This window comes from Ursus arctos, unplaced genomic scaffold, assembly GCF_023065955.2.
Source record: "Ursus arctos isolate Adak ecotype North America unplaced genomic scaffold, UrsArc2.0 scaffold_13, whole genome shotgun sequence".
Lineage (NCBI taxonomy): Eukaryota > Metazoa > Chordata > Mammalia > Carnivora > Ursidae > Ursus > Ursus arctos.
Genome location: NW_026622797.1, coordinates 27,212,567 through 27,237,399, shown reverse-complemented (window position 1 = coordinate 27,237,399; position 24,833 = coordinate 27,212,567). Strand labels below are relative to the sequence as shown.

The window sequence follows — 24,833 nt, the reverse complement described above, 5'->3', positions numbered from 1 at the left end:
AAAAGCCATTTCTGGGTGACCGATAGCAATACATTTTCTGGTACTGTTTTTATATGGTAAACTTTAGTCGGGGCACATCGTGTCTCCACGCAGGCCTACTCCGCACGGTGAGAATGATGGAGGTATAACATGTATTGATTTTATTACTTAATATAATAAGACCGTTTTTAATCATTTCTTTTTCTCACCGAACAAAATACAAATTCACGAAAGGATTTAGGAAGGTCCCTTTAAAACATTTACAACCCGGGGCTAGTTGATGTGTGAGTGGTAGGGCGACACACTGATTTAATCTGGATTAAATTTAATTTGTAAGATCTGTTTTTTGATCAGCAAACACTGACTGAGTGCCCATCCTGAGTGAGGCATTGTTATAAAGGAGTAAGACCAGGTCGCTGCTCTTCAGATCACAGCAGATCATTGTGACCTTTGAGAATTTTGGCAAATTCCAGTTATTTTCCAACTTCTCTTTTTTTTTAAAAGATTTTATTTATTTATTCGACAGAGATAGAGACAGCCAGCGAGAGAGGGAACACAAGCAGGGGGAGTGGGAGAGAAAGAAGCAGGCTCATAGCGGAAGAGCCTGATGTGGGGCTCGATCCCATAACGCCGGGATCACGCCCTGAGCCGAAGGCAGATGCTTAACCGCTGTGCCACCCAGGCGCCCCTCAACTTCTCTATGTTTGTATAGCAGCAATTTTCTCTAATTCACAGCCCTTATAAAAATGGATATTATTCCAGAGCTAACAAATACAGCACTAGCTTCTCTTGCTCTGAGTGGCAGAAATAAAGGCCATATACTAAACTCAGAGTGTGGAAGCAAGAAAAGTAAGGTTATAAAAATATATACCATGATAGCTTTTCCTGTATGGAATTATATGTAAAACTGCCCCTAGAGTAAAATAGCACATAAATGAGCCTTATGATTACAGATTTGACATGTGTCCCACCAAGTACCACTGGGTCACTAAGAGGCAAGGGAAAAACAAAAACAGTGCATTCAAATATGGTTTAACATCACAGGAAAGTAAGTTGTGATAATATGCTTTCAGAATTTTTAAAATAAAGGGGTTCTATTGGATACACTGAATGTTAGGAATAAAAGAATAGAGCAAACAAAAATGCATGTTTTTTTAGATTCAAACTAAGAGCAGAAACAGCAGTACTGACAGGGGTGGGGATGGGATGGGGCAGGGGAGCCCAAACTGGAGGTACTTTGATCCCAGGTAACTTATTAACTAAAAAAACACTTTTTAAAGGTTTTATCCAAAACGATCACTTAAAGAGAAAGTGAACACATCACATGTCATTGCATTATTTCAACACCTTCAAGTCACCGGAGCTGTATCATCACACTTAAGAAACACTGTGCCATATCCCAGATCTAGGTCTAGGCAATAGGATATTAAGCATGCATTATGACTAAGGTGGTGATGGTTCAGCTATTGATGGACGGGCCCTAGGTGGGAGGTGCTAGCTACAGGCCAGGCAATCAGCAACCACAGGGATGTCTGTACCAGCTTTTCTAGTACCACCAAGAGTTGTGAGGTGGTGGTCCAGGCCTGCTAAATCGAGAAAGGTGAATGATGATTCAACAAAACCACCTGGGGACAGAATGTAAGACAATGATTTTTCAAAGTAAATAATAATAATAATTACAAAAACGTCATTAGACTCACACAGATGAAAAAGAACTGACACACTATATAAAATTCAAGGCATATTGAATTTACAGTACAAAAATAAAGCCTCTCACTATGTCCAAATTTCAGTAGGATTTCACGTCCATTCGAGAACGAGGGAATGGCTGAGACATTCACTGGCTCTAGTTTCAGAACCTGCGCTTTGTCCTGCGGAGCGTTAATGCTGCACACGCTTTACGGTCTGAATACGCAAGCTCCTAGTATCGATTCTGATCGGTCAATACTGCTATGATTCTTCCAGAAAAGATGATAAAATCGGTTAGCTTATTCCATTATCTGGAAATCCTAATGCAAATGATTACTTAAAATAATGTAGCGTGCAAACTGCACGTTTACTTAGAAACATCGCATAGATTTCTATCTCTCCGAGGAACGGTGTAACAAAAGAGAAAAGCAGCCTGTGTTAAGGGAGAGAACCTTATCTTCTTACCTCCATCACCCTCTTATCCTCAAACAGTAGGAGCATCATTTAATTATAGTTTAATTATTCCAGCATGATTTTCATTTTAGAAACACAGGCTTAGAAAAAAGCAGCAGCTGCCCTTTTGCTGTCCAGGAAGAAAGTAGTGATTTTCAAAAGCGGTCCCTGTTTGTTTACCTGCACTGTGGATGCTGGGGCTCCCATGGAGAGGGCCTCCCCATGACCACCGGTTGTGCTTCTGCTTTGGCTTCTGGCTCCTTTCCATTGTCCGTCGTACAACAGCTTCATGGCGTTCCTTAAATGGAACAGAGGGGCGGGTGATTAGTTTCAACCTGGTTGTTTGAGGCTTCTTCAACTTAAGGCAGAACGGAGTAAAGGCACTACTGAGATTTTTACCACTATTAGTACTCCTACTTCCTAACATTTACACCTTATCTCAGGGTAGGAGTAACATCAGCCTGGAGGGTTACTGAAATCATCAGGTCCCAGTTGATAAAGCCCCTGGCAAACAACGGGTACTTAAATAAGGAACCCTTGTTATTACTACCAGGAGCGTGGTGCTTTTATCAACTCACGTAAGCATGGTGCCGCAGGTCTTAGCTTGAGCAGATGCTAAAGAAATGTGGTACCGAAGCTTGGAATTTAGAATCTGAGCAGGTGGGTAATCCTGACTCCGTGACTTACTGAGCTGTGACTTACTCATTCTGAGTCTACATGGTCATTTTTGCAGAAACTGATATAGAAAGACTCAAGGGTTGAGTAAAGATTAAATGAGACCATCTATGTGAAAATGTTTGTAAGCAGCAAAGCCCAGAGAAACCCAATTCCTTGGAGTCATCTTGATACTTGCACACAGATGAACGGAACAGAAGTTACAGCTCTAGACCAGAGATCTTGGGTTTTCAAGTTTTTAAGGGAAGTAACTAACAGTCACACCATTTGCTACCTGCCCACCCTACCGCATCCTCCCTAGAAGCTGCGGCGATCTATAAAACTGATTACTTGACGTTGCTAGGCATCCCAGCACCTTAATGGAAGGTTTCACGGTAAATGCGCGGCATTTCTGAAGTAGACAAACCTCCCATTTACTGCCCTGGGCGGCCTCTTACTTTGTCCTCCTCCAGCCTCTGCCTCCGCTTTTCCTCCACGGCAGCCCTCCTCCGCTCCTCCTTCAGCCTCTGTTCTTCTAGTTTCTTCTTCCGCTCTTCCAGGTGCTTTTCATAGTGCAGCCGGGCTCGCTCTTCCCGTTCTAACCAGATTATTTCTCTTGCAGCTTCAGGAGGAAAAACAAGGGAAATCAAACACAGGCAGGTTCAGAAGTTGAACAGGTACTGGGGCGCCTGGATGGCCCAGTTGAGTAACGTGGACTCTTGATGCTGGCTCAGGGATGATCTCAGGGTCCTGAGATGGAGCCCGCCCCCGGGGTTCTGCCCTGGGCGTGGAGCCTATTTAAGATTCTCCTTCTACCTCTGCCCCACCCCACCCTGCTTGCGTGCTCCCTCTCTCACTCTGAAAAAACGAAAAACAAGAAAATTTGCATAGGTAGTACCATATGAATGGCCCACGATGAACAAATATGGGTTCTTTGGTTTTGTATTTACCAAGACTGGCCTTTGCTTTCCTTTAATTTTGAGAAAAATGTACCACTGTTAATTTATAGCATAATTTTAATGTGCTAACAATGAAGTTTAAGAAGATGCCCTGAATTCTACTCTTTGGGAATGCCTACAGTCCTCTAGGTTGGTGTGAAATCCTGACGTGATGCCCTCAACACCAAGAGTACCATTAGCCTCTCAAAAAATGGGATATCCTTCGTATCAAAAGCCTGTGGCTACAGTTGTTTCAACATAGCACTAGTTCTCTGAAAGTATTAAAAGAATTTGGGAGAAAATCCCCCGAATGGATAGCTGATGAAAGATATACTAAATGCCTTACAGATTTATCACGAGTCAGCTAAGAGACATGAGACTAACGCAGCAGCTCTAGTGTCTGAAGAGCTCACACTCTGGTTAGATAAATCTGATTATTATTATCACAGGCGGAATGAAAATACACAATCCAGAAAATATTGTTCCGGGATGGAGTGCTTCTTTTCTCCTTTACACATACATGGTTCTTCCTCATTTTAGGGGAATACATACCCCACAAAATCTTTTTTTTTTTTTTTTAGTACAATGCTTCCTTGACCTGTGATAACTAAACAGATCTTTAAAATGAGCTCTGAACACTGTTGGCAAAAATGTCCAAACAAAATTTAGAGCATAAACCCTGAGGATAATACATGGCATATAAGTTAAAATGTTATTTTTTTAAGAGAAAAAAAATCAAAATTCAGAACATTTCAATTTCCTCTAAATGTTTACTATTAAAGATTCTGCATTTCTGCTACCATTAAACCTTTCCAAAGCTGTTCATTTGAGGAGACAAATCCACTGAAAGCAATCCGAATTGACTTTACTTGTGTGAAAAGACAAGGACAATCCAAGATGAGTTTGTCTTGTGACATCACTCTTGTGACTTGTGGTGGCAGAGAGAACTGGGTTCTCCCAGCAGCTCTGTCAGTTACGGGTAGTGAAACCTTAAGACACACTCATTCAAATTTCAGTGTTCTCTTGCCTAAAAGACATGGAAATTGATTTTCAAGATTTCTTCCAAGTTTAAAAGCCCATGGCTCTAAAGAAATTTTCAGGCCCAAGTTGAAAATTTAAGTAAAAGCACACAGTAAGTGCTCAATAAATATTTGCTGACTCAGTGAATAAATAAAAACACTATGAGAATACACACTGAAAATAGGGGAACATAATTCTAACATGTTTTAAAGGTGAATTTACTGTGATCACACACCCTGTGCACGTAATATCTTTTGTTTTTCCCACGTGGGAATACCTTACCAACAAGCTTTCAATGATACTACACATTTTAGTTCATTTAAAAAGGTGGATTTATAGTGACAGACTTTTGTCAAAGCTTAAACAGTACAAAATATTAAAAGGCAAAATAAAGGTCTTCCTCTAGCCCCAGACCCTCATGTATTCCACTTTTACCTTTTGTACAAATGTAAAAAAAAAAAAAAAAAAAAAAAGTAAAAACCCATAAACACTGTAGCATAGTACACCTTTTGCTCTGCATCTTGCTTTTTTCACTGAAAATATATCTTAGAGATCTTGGCATATCAACACATAAAACACGACTCCAACAACCTTCTTAATGGCTACATAGTATTCCATTTTCTACATACCTTATTTTATATAACCAGATACTTGTTGATAGATTATCTAAGTTTCCAGTATTTTATCAGTTCAGAGCTGGGGTGACATTGTCCTATCATAACCTCTGTAGATATGTGAATATATCCATGTGGAAGTAGAATTGCTGAATCAAAGGGAATATACACTTAAAATTTTGATAGCTATTGTCATACTAATCCTCTGTGGAGGTCACACCAATTTATACTCCCACTGACAATGGATGAGGATCACAGGCAGAAAAAACAAATGGATTTGTACCCTGAAACCTGGAAACAGGCAGTATGATAATATCTACTCCTTAATGCTTAACTTTCTAACTACATAGTCTTTGACTTTTATACTGCACATTGAGGAAAACTTCAGATTCTTTGAGGACACTTAGGAATGTAATATTTTCTTTTCCGGTAATATATCCCAGGAGCCAAAAGACAAAATAAGAAAAAAAAATGTTTATGGAATATTAAGCAAAAAATTTTTAACTGGTAAGGTAAATTTGTAAAATTAGAGTTCATGAGTTCACAGATTAATTTTCCTTAAATAATGTTTTTCATCAGACTACTTCCTTGCTCATGAATATTTGTGATTTTCTCATTAAACTGAAACTCTGCTGATTTCTGAAGTCCCCCCTAAACTTGTCTTTAATAGCCTTCCATGGCCTTACTCTGCATTGCTCTCCAAAACAGCCTCTTAACTCTAATTAGGCCTATTTCCTTACTGCCCCTCCCCAACAACCCATGCTTCTTCCATCTCTTTGCTCCTGTGGTTGCAATGTTGAGAAAGTGGCCATCATTGTTTATCCAAACTGATCCATCCTTTAAGGCAGTGGTCTTACACTATATTTCAGAATCATATTGGGAGGTGTGTATGGGGGAGAGAATACTAGTTAAAATGCAAATTCCTGGGCTCTAACCCTCATATTCAGATTTACCAATTTGAGGATGGGGCCCAGGAATGTGAATTTTGAACAAATCTAGGTGACTCTGGGAGGTCTCAAGTGGTCTATTGATGGCATTTGGAGGAACACTGCCCTCAAGGTCTTCAGGAGCTTTGACTCTTCTGTTGGGGGGGAGGGCGGGTAAGTCAATGCTGCTCTTATGACATGTACCACAAACTTCAGCATTTCTTCTATTCTGATTTCCAGGGAACAAAGGTTTTCATTGCTCTCCCTCCTTCCCCCCACTCACCATCGTGCTTTTCATAACTAGAACATATTCAAGGGTCTTAATAATTACTTCCTGATTCACTGGGAACTACTTCCTGATTCATTCACCCAAAATTGTGTGGTCTTGGGCAAGTTCCTTAACCTCCCAATGCCTCACTTGGTCAGGGTAAATCATGGATAAATACAGGACCTTCCTCATGGATTCACTGTGAGGAATAAAATAATTACGCTTAACATAGTTTTAGAACCATTGGCTGCACCTATTAAACATTTCAGTAAATATTAGCTATTATTGCCAAATTTGTCTTCATTGCCATCATTGTGATGGAATGACGTGCCATCATTTCAATTCAGAAAATTAAAGGTAGTTCTTAAGGTTGTGCTATAAATCACAACAGGGCTAGATGTTTTAATAATAATAATAATAAATTTTACCTCAAATAATCTTTTAAAAGAATAATATTTCTTTACCCATCAAACTCTACTTGAGTTCTAAGGCAATTTTCTACCAGGAAGTAGAGATCCTATTGCAGTGCCTTTGAGCAAACAAAGGTGACACAGCAAACAACAGTTCTCATGTGATTGCAGAGTATGCTGGCAACTGCCAGGATTATTACCCAGTGCAGATCCTGGATCACGTCCTCTTTTAAGCTGAAGGATAATACATAAAATATTTCAATTATTTAATAAGAACTGAAAGTTAGAAGGGCGCCTGGGTGGCTCAGATGGTTGGGTGTCTGCCTTCAGCTCAGGTCATGATCTCCAGGTCCTGGGGTCTTGCCCCATTTCAGGCTCCTAGCTCAGCAGGGAGTCTGTTTCTTCCTCTCCCTCTGCCTCTCCCCCTGCTTGTATTCTGTCTCTCTCTCTCTCTCCCTCAAATAAATAAACCCTAAAAAAAAAAAAAAAAAAAAAGAACTGAAAGTTAGTTTATTCTAAGAGGTTTAGTTATTTAAAATATTCCCTATGGACGACAGGTAATGTCAAAGTCTCGTATTTTCTCATTCAGAAATAAGAGTTTTGAACACAAGAAAAGAATCAACAACTGCTACGGACTGAACTGTGTCCCCCCCCCCCACCCCCCCAACCCCTAAATTCATATGTTGAAGCCTTAATGTTCAGTGTGACTGTATTGGGAAACAGGGCCTTTAGGAGGTAATCATGTTTAAATGAAGTCAAAAGGCTGAGGCCCTAATCCAAAAGGCTTAGTGTCCTTATCAAAAGAGACACCAGAGAGCTCACGTTCCCTTTCTTCACGCTCAGAGGAAAGACCATATGAGAATTAAACACACATCTGCAAGCCAGGAAAGAGGTCTCACCAGAAAGTGAGCCCTGCCAGAACCTTGATCTTGGACTTTACAGCATCCAGAATGATGGGAAAAGAAATCTCTGTTGTTTAACACGCCCAGTTGATGGTATTTTGTTATGGCAGTCCAAGCAGACTAATACAACAGTTTGTTCCTACGTAAATCATTAATAATCACTCATTTCATAGAGGCAGCTCTATAAAAGGAGAGCATGTCCAGAAAAAGAATCATAATGAATACTATTAACCTTTATTCTTGTGAAGTTTTAAAGTTTCCCTGGACTCTAGGATCATAATATAAAACAAAATGAAAACCCACTGTAGCCCCTGAAATAGTGGGCATTAATAAATCAATCCCATCCCTGAGCTGCTGTCACCACGATTATACTTTAATGACACCAACAGCATGTCAGTGCCATGCAAAGGGGACACTGTAACAGTATGACAGTGCCACACAAAGGAGAAACCCACTATCAATTTGGACTCCATTTAGAAAGACACAGTGACTCTTGTACTAAAAGGAATTAAAAATGAAAGGCAAGGTTCCTGGGCTTCACAGGAACAAGAGTCCACTCCTAGGCCTGCCACTTACCATTTACGAGCCACTGAGCAAGGAAGGGACTTCTGTGGTCTCGCATCCTCAAACTGCATGGCGCCATCTTCCTGACAGGGTCTAGGTGGGCTCCCGGTAACATGGAGTGCTTAGTACAGTGCCATGTACACAGTAGGAACTCAGTAAATGTAGGTAATTATCAGGAGTGAATCTTGATGACAATCAGACCAGCTCCTGCCCTACTGCCACAGAAAGGATGCAGCTAATGGGGAGAACCAAGGTAGGACAGCATACCCCTGGGCTGGGTGACTCCCCGTCCCAGTCATAATCAGCAATCTAGTGCCCAGCCTGGTCCTTCTGAGCAGGCTTACATCGGTGTGAGTGCACGTGTCACTACTACGTGACGGAAAGAAAAATGGGACATGCAGAGAGTAGAGCAATGTTATCACGTCACCTCTGAAACACACAGAAGGGCTGTCTCAGTTTCATATGAATACACGGACGGATACGAATCAGTTACGGGTAATACTGGGCAACAGCATTGCCAGTAATATCCTGAAGAATCAGAAAATGACAAATGCTAAATATCTGAGTTCAGGATTTGGTTCTGCTACTAATTTTGGGTGACCCTGGGAAAATGAGCCAACCTGTCCACCCTCTAAATTAGAGGGTATGTACAAAACGATCTCCAGGATCTTTTCCAATCAACTTCCAGGACTCGATTTCTTGTTTCTACCTTTGAGGAGGTGTGTGGAATTACAATTAGGTTTCTTTTTGTTTTGATTTTGACTGTTAACATTTTATCTTTATGCTTTATCTCAACAATTATTGAGATTACCTGCATTTCCAGTTTTAAAGTAAATCTTTTTTTTTTTTTTAAAGATTTTATTTATTTATTCGACAGAGATAGAGACAGCCAGCGAGAGAGGGAACACAAGCAGGGGGAGTGGGAGAGGAAGAAGCAGGCTCATAGCAGAGGAGCCTGATGTGGGGCTCGATCCCATAACGCCGGGATCACGCCCTGAGCCGAAGGCAGACGCTTAACCGCTGTGCCACCCAGGCGCCCCTAAAGTAAATCTGACAAGCGAGCTAAAGAGTTAAAGGATTGTGTGACCTCCAATCCAAGTGACTTGCATTAGGCCTTAGTGTTAATTCCAAGCTTTCTCAACTAGTCATTTAAATTTCTTCCACTCACCTCTCGTTGGACTAGTATCCTGGAGAACTGCCTGGTAACAACAGTGACCTTGCAGGATGCCCGCCACACTGTCTCCTGCTCCTGAGGAGCCTTCCTACTCTGCCTTCTTCCCTGCACACAGTAGATGGCCATATGGGATTGAGGGGCTGGGATAGCAGTTTATACCTTGGAGGACCAAGAGCCTTCCCCATACATGAGCTGAAGGACTTTTGATAAAAGAAAGCGATACTATCCAGGACTCCTGTCTTCAGGGCCAGGCTTAAAGGAGTGCTCAGCCTCTGCAAAAGTAAATGGAGTTTTGCTAAAGCATACAAATCAATGGTGGTCCTTGGAATCTTTTAGTTATTACCTCAACCCTAATCCGCTTTTACTTCTTAAAAAACACTGCTATCCTCCTCACCTGGCTGCTTACTGAGCCCTGCCTTGCCCTGCCCTGCTGGACCTGGAAACACAAACACCCCCCTCCCTTTCTCCCCCAACTCGGAAACATTAGGCTTCCCCAATCCCAGGCATCTGAGTCAGTATCTGTGGCATCACGTGGCTGGCCATCCTCATCTTTTCACCACCATCGCCATGGTGAGATGTCTTCAGTTCTCACTTCGTGCTGACACCAAGTGATTTGCAGGCATTATCTTCACAGCCACTCAATGAGGTAGACACTGCTATTAAACTTACTTTATTATGAGAAGTATGAGACACAGAGAAGTGACGTAACCTGCCTGATGTCTCACAATAAGTCAGTGGTGGAACTGGAATTTAAACTCTGGACTGTCTGCCTCAGAAGCCAACAATGAGCCATTATGTTGAAGGACACGATTTGCAACACCTCCCAGAGACTGAACTGCTGCTCTAGACTGGGACAAGTTGGTCATCCGATGTGAAGACCCTGATCGTCATGTCACTCTAATCCTTCGTCATCATCTGTTTACAAGACCCCTTACTTTTCAGATTTTAAGACCTTTTCATCTTCAGCCTCAAAGGCAAAGTCAATTTGAGAGAAAGAAATAATGGCTGTTTAGTCACAATGATTCATTCATTTTATGGTAAAGCTTCAGCCTCTGAGTTACCAAATCCATCCCGCAACAAGCATTTACTCTTGCCAGTCCTGAGCTTGACTCATGATATAGCTGCTGTGCTATGCGCTAATGTCCATATCCCTCCCGCTACCATCTATTCAGATCCCTTCGCTGTTCAGAGCCTGCCTGACAGCCTTAAGGGCTTTTGTACTCTATGTTCATTAAGTGACAACTTCAGCAGCCCAGATGCCAAGGTTAACCACAGATCTGTCAAACCTTTACCCAGTAGCAATTTGGTTTAGAAAGACTGCTTTCCCAAAGCTCATATTTTTTTGTGGATAGTCTTGTTAAAACCAACAACTGTGCTAATTGAATAATGTGAAATGTGAAATCAAGGGCCGCTTCACTTATGACTTTAATCGGTACAGCATTATTGGTTGTTTACTAATTAGTCCTAATACCCCATCAACATTTTTGAGATGAACACTCAAGCCAGGCTGAAACGATCATTTATCTCTTGACCACACTCTGATCAACAATGCTGTCCCTGTGTTGACAACACACCACAATTAAGGAGAGTTAAAAAAGAAAAAAAAAGGCAAAGTAAAAAAAAGCTATGACTAGAAGGGTGAAGAAGTCTGGTAAAATTATCTACAGAAAGAAACTCAAATATAAGTTAATTGATGTTTGAAGATCAAAATCTTTTTTATATCTTGGTGATTTCTAACACAGTGTAACAGATCTCTTGTACAAATTTGAACTTAGCTACAAAACCCCTATGAATAAACTGAAGGATAGATTTTATAAACTCCAATTTTTCTTCACGAGCTATATGAATCAATCACACAATTCTCTGATAATCTTTCATGATGTCACAGGACCCCAGAAAGCCCCAGTTGGGAATGTGACTCTATTCATGCCACTACTTTAAACTTAATCTGTACCACTTTAAAAAAGGGGAACTTTGTATCTCCCCAAGTGCAGAAGACTATTCACCAGCTAAACATTCCTTATTCTCTTGAATTTGTCAACATACTGTAGGACTATCAGTTTTATAACATATATGAAAATCTAACAGTTTTGAGTCACAACTATTGTATAGATGACCTTTGTATCCTTGTTCCTCTGAGATAATGGTTAAGAATAAGAATCCAAGACTTGTTTCACTTAACTATTACAAGGGCAGGTATTATCTGATAATTTGGTAATGTCTTAACAAATTCACAGTACACCTGCTGCATTCATCTTTAATCACATTAATATGCACAGACTATTTATTTATTTATTTTAAGCTGGTCCCTATCTTTATTTTTTTATAATAATTTTTATTATGTTATGTTAGTCACCATACAGTACATCCCTAGTTTTTGATGTAGTGTTCCATGATTCATTATTTGCATATAACACCCAGTGCTCCATGTAATATGTGCCCTCCTTAATACCCACCACCGGCCTATCCCAGTCCCCCACCTCCCTACCCTCTGAAGCCTTCAGTTTGCTTCCCAGAGTCCATGAAGGGGGTAAACAGAAGGGGGAATGAACCATGAGAGATGATGGGCTTACTACTCATTTACTGTTCAGCAACAATGGTTAGACACCAACCATCGTGCCAGGCACTATTAATAGGTACTGAGCTACAGAAATGACAAAATGACACAAGTACTCTCTATTGTGGAGCTTATATCCCAATGGGGCAGACAGATAATAAACAAGTAAAAATACACACACGCTTGGATATTGAGTAATATCAAAGACATATTAAAGACATGCTTAAATAAGCTCCACTGAAAGAAAATCCATCTATTCCATCCTTCTACGTAATCTCAGTTCCTTCCTTAAACTAGCTTATCACAATGTAAAAATAAAATAAATGCCATTCTAGAAAACAAATTACATTAACAATTATGGCAGGCCCACACAATAAAAAGTACAACCATGGTGTTAATTTGCTACTAAATGTGATAATGCAATGTAGAAGGTTGTTCGGCCCATGATTATTATTAATATTTCATCAAAGACCTCAGAGTTAAGGAAAATCTGCAAATATTTACTACATGTCTGCTTAATAATTAGTACCATGCCATGTATTGGGATACAAAGAATTAGAAAATTATAATCAGCCACACCCTTTAGAAGTTTAAAATAAATGCAACCAGGAAGTTATATAAAATCCAACTAGGAAAAGTTCAGGAGAGCATACAACAGCATTAGAATGCGAGCTAAGATATGATGTTACGCGAAGTAGACTGTAGACTAAGAAAACGATCAAACTTCCACAAGGGGAAAGGTCACGAAGACTAGGAAGGACTTCAAAAAGAGGGAGTGGCGCTAACTGCAACACAGCTGGAGAAATGCAGTACATCTCTGAGATAGTTCTGGTGAGTAAGACCTGAATTGATGAAGGCCTGGACGAGGATGATAGCATAAGCAGCAAATTTAAGGGCATGGACCTAAGAGTTATTTTGAAGATAGCGTCAGCAACTCCTATGACTAACTGGACTGAGGGACAGAGAGAATGTGGCAACTTCCATCTACCTACTAGGCTAGAGGTGGCTGAATCTCCAGCTTGAGGACCAGGCTCAGTCCAACCCACCACTGGTAACTTCAAGTGGCCCAAGAGGCCAGGGCGGAGACTAGTCAGTGCCCAGCATGGGACACCAAGGAAGAGAAAAAGATGTTTTATAATGCAAAAGAGCCAACAGCTAAGACCGATAGTCAGAAAGATGGCAGTCCTCTAACAACAGTATGAGTACCAAAAATAGCTGAAAGAAATTCTTTCTTGGGGCCAGAAAAATATTGGTACAATTGATTGGGCCACAAATATTACCCAGAGGAGTCGGTTTTGGAATGAGAATGAAGAGCAAGTCAGTCGTACAGAAGCTGACTTTTAGATAATGGGGAAGCATCAACTGCCTTATGAGCAAATGAACATGTGGAAGCCACGTCATCAAAAAAGGAGAGTAGAAACCAATGAGAACAAATGAATTTCTTTTTTCCCTTAGGAAAAAATAAAATTAAAGCCTGGAAGAGAGATGGTGAAAAAGATACAGAAGTCAAGAGAAGGGAGTTTGAAGGAATGGCCTGAAGAGAATCAGATGGAATAGAGTGGTTAGGGAGATTCCTTCACGTATAAAGCTTTTTTTTTTTTTTTAAAGATTTTATTTTATTTATTTATTCGACAGAGATAGAGACAGCCAGCGAGAGAGGGAACACAAGCAGGGGGAGTGGGAGAGGAAGAAGCAGGCTCATAGCGGAGGAGCCCGACGAGGGGCTCGACCCCACAACGCCGGGATCACGCCCTGAGCCGAAGGCAGACGCCTAACCGCTGTGCCACCCAGGCGCCCCACGTATAAAGCTTTTAGGGCAGAAAAATAAAGCTTTCAGAGTACATGTGCTCAACCAAATAGAACAGTCCCAAACATGAAGAATTATGCCTGGTTTTATGTGATAAATTGAAGGATAATGTAGAAAGAACAAGCCACATGATTTCATCCTACCATAAAAGCATTAAAGCATGACTCAGAGATTTAACCCACAGAAAGTTATTAATAGGCCCTCTCTGTTTACAAATAGCACAAACATGACATGCCACCCAAAACAAAAAGAACTTTATTCTCCCTCTCTACCTTGCTTTTTCAAAACTGCGGATTAAAACAAAAATTTTTAAATGATTTCAATGTCAAGTTCAACCTACATCCAACAGTGAATAATCAATCTCAATGGCCTATCATTTAAAACTTTGCTTTGTTGGAATTTATGGAATGTATTCCAATTTTTTTTTTTAACTTGAAAAGCTTAAAGTTTGAAAGCCTGGTAACAGTTGGTATTACCAACTGTTTTTGTTTTTAAAAAAGCACAGTCCAGAGATCTGTTATTAAGTGACAGCCCCTCACCCCTTCTTTTAAAAATATTCCACTGCTATTATAGTTTTTCCAAAGCACAGCTTCAGGTGTGCCCTTTGATTTTTTACTAAAAGATTTTTTTTTTTTTTAAGAAATCACCTTTATATACTGTAAGGCACAATTTAAGTTAGATGCTAGGTTTTAGAGAACACTTTTACAAATACATGTATGTGTGCTTACATGTATGTTTATTCATGTATTTATGAAGATTGGAGAGAGCCTCTCAAGATTTAGTTCCTGCCGTGATGGTTTAAGTGGAAAAAATGTGACAAAAAGACATTGCTTTAAAATTTAGAAAGAAAATGCAATTACTGTAAATAAAAAACAAAAATTAGGAGTGATGTAGTTGATTAAAACTATGATTTTTAACAACAAAAGATCGGAATTAAGGAAACCATGATATTTAACATGGCAGGGATAAGAAGAAAAACTATGTCTATTATATGCTGGCTCACCAAAACAGTCCAGTTATAACAACAGGATAATACAATCACCCGAAAATTACTTTGACCCATACAATACAATCCGCGGAGCATGATGGGTCTCTTTAGCAAACGCCTTTTCCCACCTACCCCTGCGTCACCGATCTACAGTCTCTGCGTCTTCCATGCTCCTGGCTAGCACTTCCACATCCTCCAGTGGGGAACGCCGGTGGCACGTGACACCCGCAGGCTGGTCAGGTGCTCCTACCCGTTCTTGCCAACCCGCGCGCACACCCTCTCGATACCACCTCATATTGTAATTGCTGTGGTTTTATCTCCCTCCCACCACCCTGCAGCTAGCCCTCGAAGGTTGGGTCTCAATCTCTACCTTCTGAACCTAATACCTGGCAAATACGGTTTTTGAATTTATAAATTAGTAAGTTGTGTGCTGCCCTGTGGATGGGAATTAAAATAAGGGGCTACATCTTAAGACAAAAATCGAACCACGCAACGTGCAAAGCTAGGCAAACTGCAGGAGACTCTGCAGACTCGAAGCTATAGGTCTTATAACTTTATAGCATAAGAAGTGAAATCAATTTTGTTTGACCAGCATGTTCATACATTCCACAAAAAAACAAAAGCAAAAACAAATAGTGCTTGGCTTTCAAAGACAAATGCAAACAGAAAGGTATGAGTTAATATGGAAAAGCTAATTCCCAAGGGGATTCAAATCATAAAGCAGTAGTTTCCTGATGCTCTGGGGTACTTCCACTCAAGCAGACAGGAATCCAGGCTGCAACTCTAAGAGGAGACTGGACCGCATAAGGCCTGACCCAGCTGGGTGAGGCACAGAGGGGAAAGGACTCAAGAGCTCATCCTTGGATGAATCCAAAGACAGTGCAAACACCAGCCATCCCAGCACAGTGGGCAGTTCCTTCTTTTTGCTTATCTGGAGTCTCTTTCTGCTTGGGTAGCTCTTCCTTTCCTCTGTTCTGATCTACTTGTCAAACCAAGCTGAATGAGGGTGCAGCGGGCAAAGCTCCCAGGAGGAAAATGCCTAGGCTGCCAAGTGCTTCTGGGAAAGCATAAGCCTGATGGCCACAGACAGCCCTGCCGCCAGGAACCCACCCGCCTGCAGGCCTGTCAGCGACGGGGAACTTCAAGCCTGGGCAGGAAGTCGAGGCACAGGAAGGCAGCAAGGCTCGTTCCCTTCCACCAAGTTGTTGAAATTGGTGTCAAAAAAACCTTGGCAGCAAAGGAATGGACCTCGCATGCCCATTATGGCAAATGAGAGAAAAAGGCCTGTGTTGGAAGAACTGAGTAACGTCAACAGACTTCTGAAAACCAGCTTCCGGTCAATTTCACAAATTTGGGTTTGTGGATTAGAACAATGGAAAAGACGGGGTACAGGTGCTGGGTTCTCCCACTGAAACACCAATTCTTACAAAATGCAGTGGAACTCTAGAAAAATTATGGGTCATCCACTGGGAACGTGCTGGCAAACCTCAGTCAGTCCCAGTTTTAAATCACAGAGACATTCTGGAAAACACTGAGACACGCTGACCGGACATTTCATCTTTCCAAGGTACTTCAGGAGAGTATCCTGTTTTAGCAGTTTGGCATAAACGGACATCAAAGTAAAGGAGGAGTTAGCACTAGCATCCTTGCTCGGTGTTCCGGAAGACAGTGGGGCTTTGATCTTGGCTCCCTGGTAAGGTCGTCCTCGGGACACGGCTCTCCAGGTGACAATATGGCCAATACCACAGTGGCTAACCCTTCACAAAGACCTTAGGTAGCAGAAGAAAAATCAGACCGCTCAGCACTACGTTCTGCGCTCTTCTCGGCATCATCTGGTCGCATCTGTCTATCAGTTCAGCAGCAGCATTATTTTATCACGGAAAGCAGGAAGTGCCCGAGCAGTGTATACCCTCCTGACTGTTCACATAAAACAGAACCATAAGGTTACTGTCCTTGTTTCTTTTTTTTTTTTAAGCTGTAAAATGTAACCTGAGCCACCACACCTGTCATATATACATTCTCTCCAGCGCCACTTTGAACTGTGATTACAATAAAAGAAGTGAAAATGACCCTAATCCTGGGCTGGGCTTTCCTGTTACTTAAAATTTACTGCTATGTTTCTATTACATACTAAATTCTGTTTCACACCCGTCTGTACAACTCATATAAGGGCATGCCAGAGAGCACGGTTATTATAGTGACATCCGTGCGCTCCGCGGTAAGCGTCCACTAGCCTCGAGGTGAAAAGCAACATCTCAACCACAGCGTCCCTGAAGGATGGGACGAGGGCCGGGGATGGATACCTAGCTGCTTCTCGCGCTCCTCACGTCGCTCCCGGGCCAGCCGCTGCCGGTCGTCGACCCGTAGCACGGGAGGAGGGTCTGCAAAGGAGAGAAAACACATGAGCAGAAGAGCAGATTTTCTCATAATGATATACTTTGATAAATATCTTTTCAAAGATATTTAGTAAACTTGATTAATAAAATATTACTATGTCTTACAACGATTGGTACATAGGACTATAGTTTCAGTGATATGCTTTATTAATTCAATTTTTCTGAGAATTTCCAAGCATTTTTCTCCTGTTTAAGAACATTATATGAGGCGGGGCGCCTGGGTGGAGCAGTCGTTAAGCATCTGCCTTTGGCTCAGGGCGTGATCCCAGCGTTCTGGGATCGAGCCCCACATCAGGCTCCTCCGCTGGGAGCCTGCTTCTTCCTCTCCTACTCCCGCAGCTTGTGTTCCCTCTCTCGCTGGCTGTCTGTGTGTCAAATAAATAAATAAAATCTTAAAAAAAAAAAAAAAAAAGAACATTATATGAGGGAATAGATCCTAAGAGTTCTCATCACAAGGAGAACCCCCCCCCCTCTTTCTTCTTTCCCATATGCCTATGGGATGATGGATGTGGTGACTGTGGTGATTTCACAACACAGGTAAGTCATGCTGCACGCCTTAAACTTACTGGGTACTGTTTGTCAGTTCAACAAAAATGGGAAACAAGTTCTAAAATAAAATAAAAAGACACACAGCCCCCGCCCCCCAAAACGCATGATGTAAAAACATAACTGTAGCCTTTTGACTGTTTCTATCCAGCAATATATACGATGCTTTGTGTTCCTAAGCTAGTGAACTTCGAACATTTAATGCTTTAAAAAGTCTGTTCCTCAACAGCAAACAGAATCCTAAGTGAATTTCTACTGAATAGAGGTTCACCAGTTGGATGTAAAAAGTCCAGATTTGGAGTCACACAGGCGAGAGTTCGCTTTTTGTTCTCTCTCACTTGCTACGTAAATTTGGCTGAGTTACTCACCAACTCTCTAAGTCTCAAGTTAATTAGGGCATGGGTTTCACGGATTTTTTTTTTTTTTTAAGATTTTATTTATTTATTTCAGACAGAGAGAGGGCGAGAGAGTGAGCACAAGCAAGGGGACCGGCAGGCAGAGGGAGAGGGAGAAGCAGGCTCCCTGCTGAGTAGGGAGCCTGACGTGGGGCTCGAATCCAGGACCCTAGGATCATGACCTGAGCCAAAGGCAGATGCTTAAGTGACTGAGCCACCCAGGAGCCCCCTGGGTTTTTATTTATTATCTACAAAATGAGAGTACATAGAACCAGACTCACATCACTATAAGAAGTAAATGAAATCTTGAAACGGCGTTAGTTATGGTGACCTGCACATAAGCCTCAGTTAACTCATTCAGTCACTGAACACACGCTGAACATCAACTCTGCACCAGGCATCGTTCTAGGTGCTGAAAAGAAAGCAGTTAAGAAAAAAAAATCTTTGCCCTCGTGGGGACTGCATTCTACTCAGGGAGAATTTTACGAACAGGATAAATAAGAAATACAGAATGAAAAGAGGGGGTTGGGGCATCTGGGTGGCTCAGTTGGTTAAGTGACTGACTTTGGCTCAGGTCATGACCTCAAATTCCTGGGAAGGAGCCCCGAGGGTGTTCTGTGCTCAGCGGGGAGCCTGCTTGTCCCTCTCCCTCTCCCCCTCCCTGCACGCGCTAATAAATAAATAAAATCTTCAAAAAAATGAAAAAGAGGAAAATATACTGAATGTAAGTTTGAGATAAATGCTAAGGGGACAAGAAAGCAATAAAGGGGATCGTGACATGGCAGGAAGGGGATGCTTAACATTTTAGACAGGGGCCAAGGGGGGTCTAACTGAGGTAGCTTTTATGTGTAAAACCCTGATGGAAATGACACACAGATGTGCAGATATTCCAGGAGATGGAAAGCAAGCACAAAGGCCCTGAGATTAAGAGCACCTAATGTGCTCAAGAAACGGGTAGATCTAAGAGCCTGGAATGGAGTGAGATCGTAAGCAACGGGGCCAGACACACAAGCGCCAGGGCCCGGGGCTCCCTGGTCACAGTGAGGACTCTGGATTGTACTCTGAGTGAGACACTGCTGGGGTTTTCCCAGCAGAGAGCTACACTAACAGGCTCACTCTGCTACAATATAAACAAGCAAAATAATAATGATGATGATGATGACGATGATAATTACCTTAAAATCAGGTTTATCTTCTCCTCTCTTAAACTGACATATTTTTAAGATCTCATGTTAAAAACAAACCTAGTGGGACAATATTTTAGACAGCATGTAGTGCTTCATCAGCAAATCAAAAGGCTCTCCATCCCAAAGACCTCTTAAGTCACAGAATTTGTACAACGAGGGGAAACAGAAACTGTAGACAGGCCCATCAGGAGCATGCATGAACCTGGCAGTGAGAATCACGAGTAAGACTAAGTGATGGTACTTTGTGCTTTTCCTTTCTTTTAAGGTAAGATTTTTAAAAACTGGCAAAAGGACCACTCAGCTCACACTTATTATGATAATTACTTCTCAGATTTACTGATTATTTATGAGATTTCAAATATTTTTTGTGTAAGGAAATATGGCTCCTGGCCCCAAAAGGTTTACTTCTGAAATCTGAAAATGGGCATGCTGACTCCTGCTCAGGCACCTGGTTACGGGCCACACACGGGGGTGGCTTACTGTCATTTGTTTTTGGTGAAAAGAAATGATGGCATGGCAAATGGCATTTTCAAGAAAGAACTACCAGAGAAGAAGTTCAAATGAAGTTAGAAGAGACCTGTAATGATTACTTACCATTTAATTAATATTCCTTAAACGATGAGGTTACCCATTCATAAACACTTACTTAACTCTAAAACCCCAAATCAACTTTATTTAAAAAGATGCATAAGCACATTACAGAAAGTTTCCATAGAACAGTTTAGGGGCGCCCGGGTGGCTCAGTCAGTTAAGTGTCTGACTCTTGATTTTGGCTCAGGTCACGATCTCCGGGTGGTGAGACTGAGCCCCACATCTGGCTCCGTGCACAGCATGGAGCATGCTTGACATGCTCTCTCTCCCTCTGCCCCTCTTCCCACTCACATGCTTTCTCTCTCTCTCTAAGTAAATAAATAAATATCTTAAAAAGAGTTTAGTTATTTTGAATTACATTTATAAATTCTGTCATAGACTACTGATATGAAGGATGTGACATTTCCAGCTTACTTTCAAGTACATGCCAAATTTCACGCAGAATTTTGAAAAATTCGAAAGGAAAATTTTCATAACAACATATGGACACACACACCCTCACCTATCCTCTTCTACCCAAGCCAACCCTGAGAGCCCTAAATCAGTAACTGGTATCAATAACCCAATTATGCACTATGGTAGTTGCCTTTTAGATACACAGTTGGAAAAGAGCACTGCAAGTGGTGATTTCCGTAATTTATTTCATACGAAGATTATGCTCATCACACATGCATCCTGCCTGATCATATAATATGTAAGAAACAAGGTTGCATATAGAGCTGCACAAATGTATCAGTTAATCACTATAAACAAGGCCAAGGCTTACAAGTGCCATGATTTCCACTGACCTTCTTTTGAGAGCAGTGCTAAGATGATAATCACTATTACTTTGGAATAGATTTTGAGGAAGTAAAGAATTAGGGCATGATGACTGTGATGTGCTAGACGAGTTTGATTGGTTTAGGAACCTGGCATTAGAAAATGTTGAATTGTAGGGGGAAAAAGGCATTCAGTTTTTTCTTTTTTAAAAGATTTTTAAAAATTTTATTTATTTTAGAGAGGGTGGGGGGTAGAGGGAGAGAGAATCTCAAGCAGAGTCTGTGCCAAGCACGGTAAGCCTGACGTGGGGCTCCATCTCAGGACCCTGAGATGATGACCCTGAGAGCTTGACCTGAGCAAGAATCAGACGCTCAACTGCCTGAGCCACCCAGGCGCCCCAAGGCATTCAGTTTAAATTCTGTTTCCATCCTTCTGATTACATCGAGAGAGTCACTTTGGTGCTAGAATGTCAATAATACTCATGGCTGATTAAAGATGGTGTGCATGGGGGTGGGGAGGAGCAGAGCCTTGTGGATTGTGTTCACTGCTTATTCGCAGTGCTTAGGACCACACCTGGCAGAAAGGAGAATATTCAGCAAGCATCTGTTGAACGAATGAGCAAACAATCTTCGCTCACTTTCAGAGCCTTCAAACTCCCACTAACACGCACCAATGGGGCAAATGAATGGCAATCTTGTATTTGATAACACGCTTAAAAAAAATAAATGCTAAGCAGTCACAGTTTTAATAACCAAAAACGGATAAAAATCATCTTTAAAGCTAGATTTCCAAAAAGGAAAAAACTGAATTGAATAGTTCCAAGTAAACAGTGAATTTTCTAGAATTCTTTGTCTCCCTCTCATCTCCATCCTTCACATCACTTTTCCCCGGAACAAAGTCAAGGCACAGGAAGTAAATTAACATTATGAACATTTCACATCGTTTCCCGATAGATCTTTGGTGTGAGTCCACCTGCAGCTGCAGATGCTTTCAACCTCCTGCTGGGATGACTGGGGGGGCACCCAAACTGGGGCACTTTTAAGAGCGACAGGAGGTGCTCCCGATGTTCTGTCTTCGATGACGGGCATGAACCTGGACTACAAACGAGAACTCAGTGACTCTCGAAGATAAGAACATCAACTCACAAGGACAAGGTTTTCTCAAGAGCTCACCAGGCTCTGACTTCTGTCTGAACAACTACTGTTGATACAGTAAATAACTTCATCAGGGCTTTGCATTTTACTAAGCACTTTCACTTTCGTTATCATTTCCTTCTTCACAATAGCTCTGTGAGCTGGCCAAGCATTTATTCCTCCAATGACGAGTTCTCACGCCTGTTTTCCAGATAAGAAAACGGAGGGAAAGGTCTGTGACCAAGGAAGGTGGCACAGGGAAGTGTCAGAGCTACTCTTGCTCACCCGGGCCCTACTGCACACCATGGCACCCAGGGGCTCATTCCAAGGGCGTGATGCAGCAGCCGGAGAAGGCCTGGAAGATTCCAAGGCCTGCATTCCTCTGTAACGGAAATGATTTATAAATGCTAGTGAAGTTTTTAGTGGCTCTTTTAAAAACTTGCTGTGGAGGGTGATAAAGGGATAGGAATTAAGAGGGATTTTTTCCATGAACTTAAGTTTGTGCTTTTCTCAGGTATATATAGTTCATGAAGAAAATACCAATGTTCTCATCTAATTAGGTCACACTCTGAATCATTTGGAGGCAGCTGATGGAGTCCTCAAGAGCCATCGCCCACTCTGTAGACATGGACAGATCTGTGACTTTACAAATGGTCTCTTTCAGTCTGGGTCCAAGTATTCACCACGGAGAGGACTGGTCTTTCCCAGATAACATGAGACATACTGTGCTCGCACTTATAAACCACAAGGCCTTCTATACATGTTGTAAAGATAAAATATTAACAACTTGAGTGTTATTAACATGAAAGAGATGTTCTAGAGTCTTCCAGTGAATTTTAAGTATTAGAAGGTAAAGGATGGAAAGACATTTAACTAAAATTTACTGGGTTAAAAGAGACCCCGAGAAATCATTTGGTCAGAATGCCCATATCGGGTTGAGGGCAATACTCAAAATATTCCAAAATTCAGTACCTACTTTACTTTTTTCCCCCCAAGTTCCAGAGAATGAAAATTAATAAACTGCTCTAGTCGGACATTCCCATAATTTATATCCCATAAGATTAAAAGGTTTTACTCAAGCCTAGCCCTCCAACATGAAATCTCTTCTATCATCCTCTGGAGATACTAAAGAAAACAACACAGTGGTTTTGAAAATGAGACCTTCATAGGTACCCCTGCTTATCTATATTTACAAGAAAGAAGACACATGCTGTTCGAAAGACACGATCTGAGTGGTTGTCAGAGAGCTGAGGGGTGGGGGGAACTGGCAAAGTGGGTGAGGGGAGTGCAAGGCACAGACTTCCGGTTATGGAACGAACAAGTCACAAGCATAAAAGGTACAACACAGGGAATATAGTCAAGACAAGGAAAAAACAGCGTATACCATTTAGCGAATGCTCAATTCTCACGGTAAAACAAATGAGGTTTTCATGCTGAAGGATCCGCACTTGAGTGTAAGGGACCCAAGTCCACTAGAATGAGGCCTGGGAGCACAGGGCCTTTGCTCTGCTCATCCAGGACCTGTCGTGGTCCCAGGCACAGGCCGATTACTCAGTAAGTAGTAGATGGTGGCTGAGAGGTAGGTGGCTGAACGAATGGATGCAAAGGCAAACTAAGTAGGAAATCTCAGCCTGCTAATTAAAATTCCACTGAAACTACACATCATTTTCCACTACTCGTTGCTCATGCAATGCGGTCCGTGCAATAGTACTTGTTCGTTGTTCTTCTTTTAAGCAACAAGCCAGATTTATCTGCTCTGTTAAGATCTTTTCCCACATGGAAACCCCGCCACCCCTCCCAAACTAGTATAATGGGGGGATGTTTTCTTTGAGGCTAGGAAGAGTTATTTCCATCTTTATTCTCACTGATTCACTGTTCTTGAGTGACTCCGGTCTTGGATGCTGCATGAAGTAGGCTTCCAAGGCCCTCATGGGGGGAATCAATTTACCTTTGCGTCCCTTTGCTTGTTTACCATCATACCGGACACTGGTCTCTCCCAAGGACCACACAATGGCCCTTGGATACCTGGAAGCAACTGCATTGTCTATTCAACTTGTTTATGTTTACAGGCTGCTTGCTACTTTGTATCACTGAGTGGAACAGACCATGAATCACAGGCTATTAAATGAAATTACTGTGTAGGTGTACAATCATTGCAGACAATAGAGAACAAAAACATAATTCTGTACCAGCTTTGCTATGTGTGAAGATTTCCTTAAATGGCTTTCGAAAATGTCACAAAAAAGGTATGCAATAACGCTGGGCACACAGGTACAAAAACTTGTGTCGTAGGCATCATTTCAAAAAAGCATAGGAAAATGATTACGTCTTATACACTGCTTGACAGTAAACAACGCACCCACATGCGTCATCTCACCGATTGTCAAAATGATTCGGAGAGGTAAGCAGGGCATGTGTTTGAATCTCCATTTTAAAAAGAGAAAATCAAGGCTTTAAGAGGTTCTTGGACTTAAACTCATACAAGCCAGTATGAGTTGTCTATGTTTTGGTAGCAGGACTGGAACCAAGCTCTCCTAACTTCCAGCATGCCTTAAGGCTTTAGGGATAACCTTTTTTTCTATAGCAAATGTCATGCACAGTACCTGGTTTATTTCCTGAGTGGTTGCTATTTTGTCCCGAAACAGCAGAAGGACGGCTGGAGGCAGTGGTTTTCTTATCTTGCACTTTGTAGCTTTCAGGCGCTGTACAAATGAGACAAAAGAGAAGAGACCACATTTAGTTTCTTACAATTGATTTCAGGAACATTCACCTATTCAACATTTACTGTTAACCTTTGTATCAGGTAGTAGGCCAGATTCAGCAAATAAAAAGATGAGACTTTTACAACTCTTGCCGGTTCAGTGGGAAGGACACATCCAAAAC

General features: G+C 41.6%; 1 protein-coding gene across 10 annotated transcripts in view; it reads right to left on the bottom strand.

The window, feature by feature from the left end:
• The window catches only part of MAP7 (microtubule associated protein 7), a 163,537-nt gene that overhangs the window by 38,960 nt on the left and 99,744 nt on the right, over positions 1 to 24,833 (bottom strand). For all 10 annotated transcript variants that reach the window (XM_048226102.2, XM_057311021.1, XM_057311018.1 and 7 more), the window contains exons 2-5: positions 24,554 to 24,652; positions 17,247 to 17,324; positions 3,234 to 3,397; positions 2,302 to 2,419 (exon numbers count right to left, since the gene is read on the bottom strand). In XM_048226102.2, coding sequence (XP_048082059.1) covers positions 2,302 to 2,419; positions 3,234 to 3,397; positions 17,247 to 17,324; positions 24,554 to 24,652 — 459 coding nt within the window. The remainder of the gene's footprint in view (positions 1 to 2,301; positions 2,420 to 3,233; positions 3,398 to 17,246; positions 17,325 to 24,553; positions 24,653 to 24,833) is intronic.